The sequence below is a fragment of the Branchiostoma belcheri genome, unplaced genomic scaffold (genome assembly GCF_001625305.1).
Source record: "Branchiostoma belcheri isolate BF01 breed outbred unplaced genomic scaffold, Haploidv18h27 scaffold42, whole genome shotgun sequence".
Taxonomy (NCBI): domain Eukaryota; kingdom Metazoa; phylum Chordata; class Leptocardii; order Amphioxiformes; family Branchiostomatidae; genus Branchiostoma; species Branchiostoma belcheri.
The window spans coordinates 2350406-2365273 of record NW_017804043.1 but is presented as its reverse complement, the minus strand read 5'-3'; the positions used below and the strand labels follow the sequence as shown (position 1 = coordinate 2365273).

Genomic DNA, 14868 nt, shown 5'->3' with positions numbered 1-14868 from the left:
CAGTGAGGATCACATCACTGGGTGTGAGGATTCCACTCTTGACTCTGCCGTCTTTCATCATGTGTTCTGGGCATAACTTTGCATAATGCTGTATAGGCATGACATTGCTCTGTGCTCCCGTATCAATCTTTAGCTTGAGATCGATGTTGGTTGTCTTCCTGCCTAGCTTCTTTCTGATTTGAAAGCTAGTGTATGCTTCGTCTTGGCTCTTTTGCTCTTTGTTACACATATCATGGATATAGACTGTACCAATTGTCAGGGATTCTCCTTCTGACTCTGAGCTGAGCTGATCCTCTCTTTGGAGGTGGACATGCCTTTGCTTATGCTTCCCATATCTTCTGGGTTGTTGTGGCTTATTCTGGGTAGGCTGAGGTCTGTTTTTTGCTCGGCACATTTTCCCCCAGTGGTTTGGCTTGCCGCATGCATTGCAATTAGATCCATATGCTGGGCATTTGGCCCTGTCACCAAACTCGTGTGTGTTACCACAATATCTACAGCTCTTTATACTCTGTTTGTACGTCTTGTACATGTGGGGTTGCTTCTGTTTGGACCCTGCCTGGTATGTCTTCTTTGAGACTACATCTACCCTATTACTGCTAGACGTGCCTGTCTGCATGGATAGAGAGGACATCTGTTTCTGGGTCGCTTCAAAGGCCCTGGCTGTGTCCATGGCGTCCTTCAGTGTCAGGTCAGGTTTCCCCACGAGGGTTTTCTGTACCTTCTTATGTATGCAGCCCCAGATCAGTTGGTCAACTAATCTGTCCTTTATTTCTGCATCGTCTTTGAATTTGCATTTCTTTGCTACGTTTTTCAATCTTGCTACGTAGTCATCAATGGGCTCGTCGGGCTTCTGTTGTATGCCCTGGAATTCATACCGATAGATCCTATGGTTTGTTTTGGGCTCCAAATGTGTTTCAAACTTCTCTAGGATTTTGTCTGGCTTCTTAGCGTCTCCCGCTTCTGTGAATTCCCAGCTGTTAAATAAGTCGAGACCTTGGGATCCAACCCACAACAGAATGTAGCTCACCTGTTGCTCTGGTTCTGTGTCTTTCAGGAAGCTCTTGAAGGCCAGTTCTGTTTTCTGCTTGAATTTCTTGTACTCTTCCACTAGGTCATCGGCATCCCAGTTCATGGAGGGGTGGAGGTGTCCGTTTGCTGCTGCCATCCTGGGTCTGTTTTTCCGAGGAATGCCCTGGCACAGTCTTCTCTCTTCCTCTCCCTCTTAACAATGGTTCACCGCTGCCACCATGTTGTGCGTTCTTGTCTATGGATGGCTATCATAGACGCTCGATTCAAGCAGATAGATCAGTCGGAGTGAGAGTCGACTTGAAACTTTATTCTACAAGTATTCCAGATGTTCTCAACTCTAATGTCCCATGATGCTTTGTTCACATATATTATGTAGGCAAGGCCCTTGTGGTGTATAGTACTTTTGCCTGATGATCTAGGTCATAGTATCTGGTACAATGTATAACATCCTCCCTCCATCATTTGAAAGTCATCACGTTCCTATTTGTCACGTTTGAAACTACTGTCACGTATCATATTCCTCTTTTTCTACAAAGTTTTGTTCAGTTCTCTTCCCCAAATTTCTGCAGCTATCAAGCACAATTCACTATGAGTTCAAAGGGTTACTTTTAAAATTTCAATGACATGTTGTTACCTCCATGGTTATACATACTGTATTGTTAAAGTGTCATATTTGACCATTTTAAATTTGCGATATCATACTTTAATCTTTGATAAAACGATATCCATTTCAGTCATATCTTATAACCTTATAGAGATATTTGAACAACTTTCCTTTGGTTTCTCTAATGTAAAGTAACCAGCATCATCTTCAAAGACATATTACTACTAAGTACATCTCCAACCATTACATCACACCCTCCCCTGGGTATATCAAGTATCGCCCCTGTAATCTTATCTCCCCCTGATGGAACACCCCTGGTCGTCAATGATTCACCCCCAGCTGCCCATTACTGACCAGAGGATGAAATGGATTCACCCCTCTAGGGAGAAATGATAATGAGTGTACAGCTCTTCCATCTTGTAGGGTTTTGTGTTACCTGACAGGTGAGGGGGCTGAAGGCTCTCTGACCTAGATTCTACCCACTAAATGATGATGTCATACCACACCTGTCGTGGTACAATTTTTTTTATCGTATGTCAATGATTTTCAGCAAGATACTTTGAGTCAACCCAGCCAGGGTACCATCCTCTGTAGTTTCCGCCGGCTCCCTAATGTTGCTGGCTACAAGGATTGCACTATGGAGGATGGCACCCAGGCTAGACACAACCAACAATGGTCTACAGTCAAAATTGCCCCCAAAAACACTCAGAGGCCAACAAGACTGGCCTATGCAGACAGGTGGTCACTATAGACAGGATTCTTAATGCTTATGTCAGTGGGAAAAATTAACTAAAAGGAGTCAGGACCATGTGCCAAAAAGTGGTCACCAGGTGGTCCTTATGTACTACATACACATGATACAGTATGTACTTATGTACCATTGGTACTACATGTAGTACGTCAATCTTTTCTGTCACAAGCCAGCTGCAGTTTCTACAACACTGACATTAGTATCCTACCAATGTCCTCAATTTGTTGTATACACTATGTTGTAAACATATTGTACAATGTTCATCTTTCAATGTGTTTTATGTGATTACCATAGAAAATCCTGGAGGGAATTCGCTGTGCAGCATATATGTTTACTTTTGGATTATATAAGCATTAATCTGTTGTACAATCTTTTCTTTAAACATTGGAATGGTCAATATTTGAATTTCTGGTTGTTGCTTTCTGCTCAGATTTTCTCTTGGGGGTTTTCAGTCACTCTAGGTCTAGCTTTCAAAAGTTGATGTAAATGAGTGTTTAGCCAAGGGCTTTTTCATGGTCAGTTGCATGATATCCTGATTATGAATAATATTACATACTAAATAGAAGTTGTTCTGATTTTTGTATGCCCTTCCTATGATTTTTCTCCAAAAATCAACAAAATATCATTTTGGTGTCCTCTGTTTTTAAAAAGAAAGTCAGCCTACTCATAACAGTCAATCTGAAGAGAAATTCATTGTTCTATTCGAAAGACATTTTGAAAAAAAATGTAAGTACTTTTTTGCTATCAAATAATTCAAGTCTCATTTTTTTAAAGCAAATAAATTACAAGTGCAATGCTTGTTGTCTGAATTGTTTGAGCAAGGCCAACAAATCACACAGGTGATGTCATACAGGAAGCAGGTGAAACATAATCCCACAGGACTCCAGCTTTACTCCACATCTGTCCCACTGGAGACTGTCCCATTTTCCCTGGTGCCAGGCTGATCATGACTTTACTGTGTCTGTGGAATCTGACAGTCAGTCAAAATAAGGGTCTGCAATGTTGGAATAGTACAGGAGGCATTCCGCAAATTCCTTCTGTCAGAAAGTATGATAACTGCCTTCCGATATAGAATATATAATTGTTAACATTGACGTTAAATGTACTATAGTGAGCTATGCTGCAAATTGAATTACCAACTTTGATATTTCTATGATTAAGTGGTTTTAGTATTTTTAGGTATGTGTGCTTGTAATCAAAGTCACAAATTAGACATGTAAGCACATGTTGTAAGAAAATATCTTTTAGTTGTTTTTGGTTGTAGCATCTTCATTTTCCAAGAGGCCCAGCAATATTTACAAAAAATGTAGATGACATCTTTTTAGAAAATCTAAGGTACACATGTGCAATATGAATAAACCCCCATAATGATGAGTCAGATTGGTCCATGACAACTGACAAATCCGTGCATGTTTGCGGGTAAATCCCTGTTCATCAGCCTGTTGTACAGTTACGGTAGCTTTACGACGGAGATGATCATATCTGATGACAGTAGATCCTCCCGGAGCCTGCATGTCTGGAGCTGGAGTGTCTCATCTGTACTCTCCAAGCAGAGGTTTTAGGTTATTTTTAGCGTGTTTTTATGTAACAGTGGGGGGTTTGAAAAGGGGGAGTAGTGTAACAGTGGGGGGTTTATAGGCGCTACCAACTGACCCGGCTGAAGGGTCTAGACCTTTTAGCGGAGAGGTTAGAGTGTCTGACTGGGGCCCGGGAGGTTGTGGGTTCGAACCCCGGCCCGGGACCAGTGGGGTTTTTACTGTCTCCTCCTGTTTCTTACATTTAGGCTTTTTTATCTGGGTTTCTCTTTTGCACTGGAAATTTTTTTACCCAACGTTGGGTGAAGAGAGAGAGAGAGAAACCCCGATAAAAAAGCCTAAAAACACGCTAAAAATAACCCCAAACCGAGAGTACATGTATCTCATCTTTTACGGAAACTGTTTGAAGTTGGCCTGCTGGAGGCCATCCCTTTGATACTGAGGGAAAATTTGGTCTTATTTGGTGCCTTCTTTCAATTTCTATTTGTGCGCTGTTGCCGCTTTTCTTCCTGGAGTCCAGAATCAATTTGTCAACAAGGGAAAGACACCTCACAAGTCACATTTTACACGTTTGAAGTTGGCCTGCTGGAGGCCATCCCTTTGATACTGAGTGTAAATTTGGTCTTATTTGGTGCCTTCTTTCAATTTCTACTTGTGCGCCGTGGCTGACCTTATTCCTAGAGTCCAGAATCGATATTGTGAACAATGGAAAGACACCTTACAAGTCACATTTTACATAAAAATCATCATGATAAACTACACCCATTAAAAGAAATCAGTAGTTCTGAATCTTCCCAATTTTGTTGTGTAGAAGGATTATGATATAGGGATAAGTCCCCTTGTGCTCAGTTTTGTTTGATGTTTGGTCAGCTTTTCTTTTGTACATGTACATGTAGCATGATGTAACCTCCGCTAGATGAGTAACAAGCATCATCCTTCTGAGATTTGATATCAATCAAATAAGTTTCAAGAGTTATTGTCCCATTTTGCTACCTCTGTCTCCATCCAAGGTAGTAAAACATTTATTGTTTCCAGCTTTAATCATCACTTTACGAGTAGTTTGATGAATCCTGTTCTTGGGTTGTTACCTTCTACCATTTCTGGGAAGCAGGGAGCATTCTGATGGCTTTAGTGACTAATGCCATCATCAGAAGTTGTAAAATGGATATAGATCAATCTTGTCATGTCAGTGATTTTTCAGTATGCATTTTTCCTAAACCTTTAGCCTTGGTTCATGAGTGATTGGAGTATGATAGGTCTTTGTGCCTTCATGCCATCTAACTTAGTAGGAAACATAGAAAATGTTTAACAACTGATGACTAATATCATCAAGTTTATAGGGGTTGTTAAATTGATTTAGATTGAGCTTCCCTTTTTCAATTTTTTTCTATCTTACCATGATGGAAAGATGAGTTAGGCCACACCAATTTAATTTGTTGGTTCTCGGATTTTTTCAGAAAAAATATGAAGCGACAGGGCGAAAAAAAATAAAAATAAAAACAGGTCTAGGCATCCTATTATAGCCCCAAATGCTACAATATGAGCCATGAAGTCAACAAAAAAGGCTGGGTTAAAATTTTAGTATAAATTTTGAACTTTTAATCAAACCACTGCATTTGTAGATGGAAAAAACTGTAACAACTAGGAAGAAAAGGAGTTTCCTCAACTGTTGGGGGCAAAATATGAGCATTTTTGAGTTGATTCAGAACCAGAATCTTTTTTTTTTTTTTGCAAATCAGAAAAAAATGAAGAGGCGAATCCGAGAACCAACAAATTAAATTGGTGTGGCCTTATGTGCTCTTACCAGTGCTGAGCTTTCCCTGATGTAATACGCTAAAGTATATTGTCTAGACACGTGTCCCTTGAGGTGGTTATTACTGCAGATGATGACTTAAATTACGTTTTACACCTTTAAAGGCCAATGCCACACAATGGACCTGGGATTTTTTTCAGGAAAAATGGAGCAGGTGTGTTGGAAAAAAAAGAGTACTGCTATTACGAAAACATATCATTTTATTTAAAAGTGCTGTGCATTTATGCATTTATACAATTCCAAAAGAATTTGACAAATTATATATAGTACATATGGAGTGTATCAAAAGCTCAATGCTGAGATATCAATTATAGTTTCAAATTGGAATCTACTCTGCTATAAAATATTAAAATCTCAAATAGAGATATAGATGAAGCAAATCTGAGAACCAAATTGAATCTATTATTGGCATAGCTTTAAAACAAATTTGTATGAAAGCAAGTTATGGTCAAAGATTTTCACAAAATTTGACTTGATGATGAAGTGGTCTCCTAATTCTGTACACATTTTGTTGGGTTTGTGTTATTAGAAGTTCATCAATAAAACAATGATTTATCAATCCCTGTGGTGTTGGTAAATCCCAGACAGTGTGGACTGTAGGAGACAGGACTTGCCTGTCACAGTGTCACCAAATCTGCAGGCATGTCCCTCGAGAGGCTACGTGTCACAGCCTTTTAGGTCCTGAGCCTTTTGGTAATGTCTTTCAGGCTATCAGGAAAGTTATTTATGTTTAAAACGTAGAGATGTTGGTGGATGTAGCAGCCACTAAGTATCTGATACCAGCCCAGAAAAGAACAAGAAACAGTCATGCCTTCAAATATCAGAGTTATCAACCAAGAATTGAGGTATTAAAAAACTTGTATTTCCCCAGAACTATCGTAGACTGGAACTCGTTGCCACCAAGCACAATTGGGGCATCATCACTAGAAACCTTTAAACAACTCCTACAATCAAATGTGCAAAGATTGAGTGTAACAAGTCATTCGGTGTGATATAGCTACCTGCGAAGCTGGTGTGTTACGCCAAAGGGCGGTTATACCGGCTATACAGATACAGATACAGATACAGATGTAAGTTGTCCAAATGACCATCCCAATGCTGAGGCAGGTAGTTTTAGCCATTTTCTGGCATGTTTCTAGAGTAATAGCATCTATAGCTGATTTCCACTGGGACAGTAAATTGTGCCCTTTTGACAGTCACCATATTCAACGGATCACCCGGTTTTAGATGGACACAAGCCACAGAGAAGCATTAAAAGGGGTGATCAGGTGTATTTTCTTTCATTTCTTCTATTTTTCTCAATTCAAGTTTTTTTTATGCTGGAAAATAAAAGACTGTTTAGTTCAATGGTTTGCAAAAATGTAAATCAAGAAATTTTCCTGATTTTCATTTTGAATCCCTTTACCTCATGCAGGAAGCTAAGAGGTTTTTAAAAATGAGATCAGGACATTCATTGTACTAACAGTACCTTGCTACACTCTCTCCAAAATCACATGGGGGGTTGTGCACACTTTGAGCACTTTTCCAAGAACCGGTTACGCCTCTATTTGACACTATGGTAATCTACAACTGGACACCCCTTATGCTCCGTGACCACAGTTTGATAGGGGTCACCTCATCATATACTGCTTACCCTGCATTATTGAACGCTGCCCTACAAAAAAGCAATTTTCTCCGCAGACATCTACACGTATGAGAAATTACCTGTACAGCTGTGATGGTGGGACTGTGCCAATATTGCTGACATCGGCACATTTGTCGCTCTGGTACTCATCCTTAACAGTTACAGTATCTCGTTTTTCATTTTCGGATGAGACGTTTTACAACTCGCGACATTTTCTCCAGCTTTATGACAATTTGTTCATATTCTCTCAATATATAATACTTTAATAAATGGATCTTTATCAAATTTGTAGCAATTTTTATTAAGCTGTAACCAGGTTCTGTGCATTGTCTCATATCATTGCCCATCCACAAAATTAAGCTGTGAGCCCTCGTCTATAACATATCCAGTTCTGTGGATATATGTAAGTATGTAGAATCAAGTTCGTTACGCCAAAAATTGCAGCATACAGTCATGTGTTACTGTTAGGGTTTGTGGTGACAAAACGTTTACCAGACATCATTCAAAGTCACCAACATGTTACAGTGCAAACATGTCCCGGGTAATGTAATGTGCATTTAAAGATGTGTATTACGTAGAATCAAGTTCGTTGCACCAAAATTGCAGCATGCATGCACTGGGGTTTGCAGTGACAAAACCAGGCATCAATCAATCAAAGTCACATGAATGGGCATCAACATGTTACAGTGCAAACATGTCCGGGGTAATGTAATGTGCATTCAAAGATGAGGCACGGCTGTCCTGGTCATTTGACATTGCCGGGTCAGCGGTGACATGGAGAGTGACCCACATCCAGGTGATCAGTCACACCGTGTCATGTGTTAATGGTCCGGAGTTGTCACTGCTTTGGGGTCATAAACCTACGACAGGCAAACAGACACAGTGGTCTCGAGCTTAAGTTATCTATCTAGGTTATTGTGATTATTATTTTCAAAAGGTTTACAAAAGGATAGTTTTAAGCTAGGTACGTTAATGGGTTCAATGAAGATTTTTTAATGGCCTTTTCTGTGCAAAAGTCAAGCTGAGAAAAACCTTGTAAAAATCCATTGGTAACACTTTGAGGTAATTTAAAATAAAACTGGTTCATCTTGACTTAAGTGACATTCTGTTCAGTCTCAAAAAAATCAACAAACAAAGAAATAAATTTGTCTGGGAGCAAAGACAACTTGCATAGTTTCATCACGATTTACCCTCCAACCCTTATTCTCAACCACAGCTCTAATGTAAAGCTCAGGGGTTTGATAAATGATGAGTTGATCTCATGACATTGTGGCAACCTCACAACCTCATCATCAAGACCTCATCACTGCCGCGGGGGGAAGCGAAGGGAACGTTAATGATCCGATAAGGTCGTACGTCAGTGACAAATGCACTCCCAGGTCCATTATCACATTATATCATCACACAATACTCTCCAAGCAGAGGTTGTGGGGGAATGATCGTTAGCTTTTTATATATGGCCGTTTTTTTTGTCTGGCTAATGGATACTGCCTGGCCAATTTGATACTGTATTTTTGCTACCAAAAGGGATCTGCTTGGAGATTATGACATATGCACTCACAGGTCCATTTTTCACATTATATAATCACACACTACTATTGCACTCACACGTGCACAGAAGTGAACTACAATGTTTATATTATAGCTAAGTGTCTTAAACACAGGCTGAGACCTCTCAGGGGGTATTATCTCTTTGTCTGATTGTCATTAAACTTGTAAACTGCAAAGACAATTGCATGCATTATGCAGATGATTGTTTTAGTACTTTTACTATCCTGAGGAAGACCACGGGAGATGTCATAACAGTAGAAATCAGTGATTGAAACTGGAGCTGATTTCCCCTGGTATGTCCTGATCTGAACATGGCATCCTCAGGCAGCCATTGTCTTTACTCAGTACCCCTAGCAACTGGTCAGCTGTCTGAGATCATTTTTAATTAACCGTAAGGAATTCGCCTTTTTAGTTAATAGAACAGACACCAGTGGGTTTAATTGATAACATGGCCAGAACAGGTGTTTGGTTACTATTTGGACATCAGGTGCATGAATGGATCTTGGCTTGTTGGTCTGTTTTGGTAGAATAACTAAGCATGTTAAAGATCCCAACACATTTATTGAAAAGAGAAGGGGTCCTTCCCCATGTGAGTGGTTCAAACCTTACAATCTGGTGTCAGGGTTGACATCTTGGTAAGTTGATAGTCACCTGTTATGTCAATCCTTCCACTGATATGTGATAAATCTTAATAGAGAAACTGAAAAAAAAAACTCATGGAATCCATTTGTTCGATAGCTTGACCTACAGAAAAAGTGATTAGAATTTTTTTAGAAATTAGAATTATTTGAGAATTGGATTTAGGGATTTCCTTCATTAATGCCAGCTGGTGCCAATTTGCTGCCTTTGCGGAAGATTTAGGCTCCTATTGTCTTCGCTCGGGGCTCATAGCAACTGGTCAGTTGCCCAGGAAGGTGCCCAATCAACTGGAAGGGATTTTCCTTTAGATATTGGACACGGTGGGTTTGATTAGTAACATGGTAAGGACAGGTGTGGGATAATGATGGGACATCAGGTGGCTTGGAGGTTTTTTTTATCTGATGACAACTAAATCTGCTTTGAAGTGACACATAGGATCAGTGTCAGTAATGCACTGATTATATAAACATATCTGGTACATACTGTTTTGTACAGTATCATGATTGCTGTGAATACATGCTCCAGTTTTGAATTCCACTTCTTTTCCTTGTGTTGCTGTTCAGTCAACATATTGGAAGCCGACCTGCAAAGCGATTTGAATTAGAGAGCAGAGTACATGAGAATGATAATTGAAGTCATGGTCATCACTAAAGACAGCCTCAATCCTACAAACTTTGACACGTTTGACCAACTTTTATGTACAATGCATTATTTATTCTGTGACATAACTTATGAGATGTGTGCCTAGATAAAAACATGGAAGCCACAAAAACTAACGACCCAAAACAAGTCATCCCTTGGTCTATCATTTTTATGGAGGTGACCAAAATGTCTGCCCTAGGTCACTCTTTTGGCAAATAGAATCTTTGACCATCTGTCCCTCGAGATTGTGTAGTGTTTTTCAAAGTTTGCAAAACACCAAATTTGATAATGGTAAGCAAACCATATTTTAGTCTTGATAAAAATGATAAAGTCATTGTAAACATCAATGATCTAATTATGCATATGGGCCAGAAGCTCAGTAATTCCATAAATATTGTTGTAAAACGTTTTTCTTTTTTTGAAATCTCTGTTGTCCATTCAAGCAGTGCACTTAACTGTGGTCACAAGGGATGAAGTGTTCTTTGTAGTGTTGTTGTAGCCCCGCAGTAGTCAGTATAATTGGCGAGAAACATTTTCTTTGTCGGACAATAACGTTGTAAAGCCCAGGTGGTCCCCTGCATTAGTTATGACGTGAGTTACACTAAGGAGTCCCTCTAGGGAGAGCGGCAAACAATTATCGCCATGCTTTTGTCCTTTTTTAGCAATTGTTGAAGAACTCCCTCTTGCCAGACCTACGAATGACATCATTCTCGACCAGCTGAATATTTCTCTGGAGGCCCAAATTTTCCGTCTCAGTCCCTTTTCCCCCCTTGTCGCTACATTTCAATTACCGCGCAGCAATTTCAGACCGCGTTAGAAATAATCTCGTGTAAGCGGGTCTGAACGCTCCCCACGGTGTGGATGAAAGTGAACATTGTGTGCACAAATAATTGCGAAGCCGTTTTTTGTCACAAACATTTGTCTGAAGCTATTCCTAAGAGATTAAAAGGCTCTCTGTAGAATAGGCTGCTTTCAATCATGTTTGGTTCAAAAGGATTTTGTGTGGTACAAGCTTTTGTAACCCTAGTGGTGAAACGTTGTTTGCAAGAGAAATGGATGATCGTCCCATTTGGGAACTCAAGATGTGATGAAAATGTTGTAGATGTACCACCATGGCAACAATGTGTCTGTTTGGGTGACAATCTTCATGATCAGTTGCTACAAACAGGCAGGTGTGATGAGGTATTGTCTGCAATCCTCCTGGATAAAATTAGCAAGGGACAGTCATGAAAGGTACAAAATTTAAAAAGAAAGAGGGGTGTGCTATGGAAAAGATAATGTCATGAGAATGGACTGGCACAACACTAAGTGAAATATCAAGAAGAACAGAAAGCCAAGAAAGGTGGAGAAAACTGGTTTTCAAATTGTCACAGTTTTCCAACAGTCAAATAATTAGACTTTAAAGTGATAGATTGAGATGAGGAAAGGTACAGTACGGTACACATCATGTCTGATCATGAGATAAGGGGAGAGAGATTCAACTACAAGTAACAAGTCTCTGCTAAAGTCTTACAGACAAAACTTTTATCTTCAAGTTCATTAAATAGTGTTGTACATCAGGTTTTGGCTTGGCATTCAGATGAGCTATTCTTTCTCATGCATTAGAATGTTTACATGATAATTCTCTTTTACAGTGACATTATTTTCTTTACCCTCTGTTTTAAGAGCCTTTGATAATAATCAAGATTGTACGTCTTATGTCTAATGTCTGTGTTCACTTCTGTTGTCCACAGGTTACTCCACTGGGTCAGGAGAGTTTACAGGAGACAATGTGCCCGAGTACGTGGTCGGTGTTCCTCGAGGTCCAGGGTCACCCAACCACCTCAAAGGACATGTAAGTTAGAATACAATAATTATTCCATGATTGGTCCTTCAGGGGCATTACTATATAACATATTTGTACACAAAATACAAGAGGAAACATGGCTGACAGCTGTGTTTCCAGCTTTTAAACACACTTGTAAAAACATGTGTTTTGGAACCTTCACTTACTGAATGGCAGTCATTTGCAATTATGGAGTGGGGTTGCTACAATTTATTTTATGAAGTAATAATGACCCTAAAAATATACTTTATATATCATCCAACTGTTATGTAATTCTTGTTTATAATACGTACTTTATTTTTGAATCAAGTTTTCACCATATGAAATGATTTGTTTATTTAAAAATCCCTGATTCAGCACTTTTTATACATAATTCAGGTCTCTGGGTAATGATCCACGCTAGTTCTGCCACCGGGGGGCCAGATCCAATTTACCTGGGATCTGTCCTGCCATAAAATTCCATTTGTAATGCCACGGTTTGAATCATGCAGAGACCAAAAAATGACAAGGAATTGGATCAGACGCTGAATGTGTGAACATTTCTGTCATCTTAGCTCCATAAATGTCTGTAAAAGGATGTTATGTCATTTGAGAGAAGCTGTAAAGTGGTGCAATTTTGCAGTTTTATGGAAGAATTCATCAAACATTGCAATATAGGGAGGAATTGCTTTTCAAGCTTAAAGGATTTAAATTCTTTGGGAATGCATAGGAAGAAACCTTTATGTTACTCATTTTTATAAATCTTTTCTTAGTCTATTGGGTACCTGTATCTGTATCTGTATACATGTAGCTGGTTTAACCGCCTTTCGGCGTAACACACCAGCACAATGTACCTTGAAATTCCTGAATAATTGTGTTCCCAAATATGAAACACAAGAGTACAAATTTACCACAGACTGCAATATTGCACTAGACACCTCAAAATACATGTAATCTTGTCAATGTTATTCATTGTCTCTTCCAATTTCATTCTTGGAAAGAGTTAAATCTTGGAACGAGAATGAAATACTAACTAACTATAAGAGACCAGGTAGAATCCCTTAAAATTTTTCTCAATGTCTCACACTGTCCCTGCACAGTCTGGTTCTTTTGGGAATAACTGACTGAAATGATGAAACGTTTCTATGATCATGGTGATCAGCATTTCCCTGTTAATGGCCATCCATGTTAGATTCCTTCACACCATCCTCTCATATTGATCGGTCATCAAATCATCAGCGTAAGGTCAGAGGTCGGTGTAGTGTGACAGCGAATGATCTAGCCCGATGGTTTAGGACCACTGGACCATAGAAGTGGTCCTCGTTCATTCTCCATATCTGGGTCAAACATGCAGTTCAAACCAGCAAATATAAAAGGAATTAAAGCAATCTAGGAAGGAAAGTAAACAAAAACGAGAGAAAAAAAGTTACTTCAAGCCATGGTTGGTTTTGTAAGGCAAGCTAAATAGGATTCGTGTGAATCTTCATTTTCAAAAGTATGAATTAAAACACAACAATTGACTTAATTTTCACTTTGATTGTCTGAAAAAAAGATAGTAATAAGTGGTTGTAGCTTCATTTAGTTTGAAAAAAGTAATCCATCTTGGTTTGTCAAAGTGACTACATACATGTAGGGTGCAATAAAGCCATTATCAATTCTTCTTCCAACAAGTGGTTAGTTTAGAGAGTGATATATTAATTATGAAAGTTTATGAATATAGACTGGTGGGTTTATTCTCGGAACTACTGTAAAAAATAACGAGCCTTGAAATTGGAGCTCAGTCTCATTTGCATAATATGAGGAGTTATGAATTTTTTATCACATTTTTGAGCCATAACTCGTTAAAGAAATATGTAATTTTATATGTAAGTAAAGGAACAAGAATTGGGTTTGTGACCTATGATCGCTAAATGCAACTTCAATGGGGGGCAACTACATGTATATAGACTACCAGATCCTTTTTGTTTGGTATGTTTCTATTTTGAGCTGTCTTTTTAGAATCTGATACAAAAATTTGGACATACACGTGTACAGTAATTAGCCCAATCGCCAAGCTAAGGACCAGTAGCATCTTTTAAGTTAACCATAGTTTTTTCCGTCCAGATTTCTTCAAAGATTAATCAATTATTACATAATACTCAAAATATGATGATACGTGTGATGCACAATTCATATTCTTGAACTCTTTGCTTGAATGTTATATTGTCATTCTAACGAAAAGAAAATCATAGAAATTTTATGATATGACAAATGTGTACACAGCAAATTACACATAAGAGTGCTCAGACGTATTCTTTTACCTTCTGTTTTGCTCCCTAGTCATATCATCATGCCACACATTCCATGCTGTCATCTAATTAGGTGGTAATCAGTGAATAGAGCTGAGGTATGCATATCGCAGCGCTCAGGGCCAATTTGGCATCTCCCAGCGGATTACTTGCGTTCCTTGACGCGGATATTAACAGTCGCAAAGTCCCTTATCTTTGATTACCCCCTGTGTGGGGGAATGTGGAAGTGTCATCCCAGATTTCTCTGCCGGTATAAAACATGTAGATTTCTACAGCACCGGGGAATTGTAAACGCATAAAGCGAAATGCTAAAACTGCCTTTTCTGCATATACCTAACGTAATAACCCCAATTTTGTCAAGACAGAAACAAGGTGAAACTTTTGCAGGAATGTGAGTTTATTACTTTGATTGACCACATGTAAGAAACTTACGCATATAACAATTTATTTTAGTGGATTGAAGAATTTGAAAATCTGGAGGCATTGTGACGTCTTTCTTTTCATTTCAGGTGTCCATCTATGACAGTAACCTTGCTGTGCTGCAGGCTATGCCTGAGAAAACTGCTCTCATTGGAGAACAGGTGAAAC

General features: G+C 39.0%; 1 protein-coding gene across 1 annotated transcript in view; it reads left to right on the top strand.

Moving 5' to 3' along the window:
- The window catches only part of LOC109478018 (integrin alpha-8-like), a 65335-nt gene that overhangs the window by 26065 nt on the left and 24402 nt on the right, over positions 1-14868 (top strand). The window contains 2 exon segments of the mRNA XM_019779468.1: positions 11922-12022; positions 14790-14861. Coding sequence (XP_019635027.1) covers positions 11922-12022; positions 14790-14861 — 173 coding nt within the window.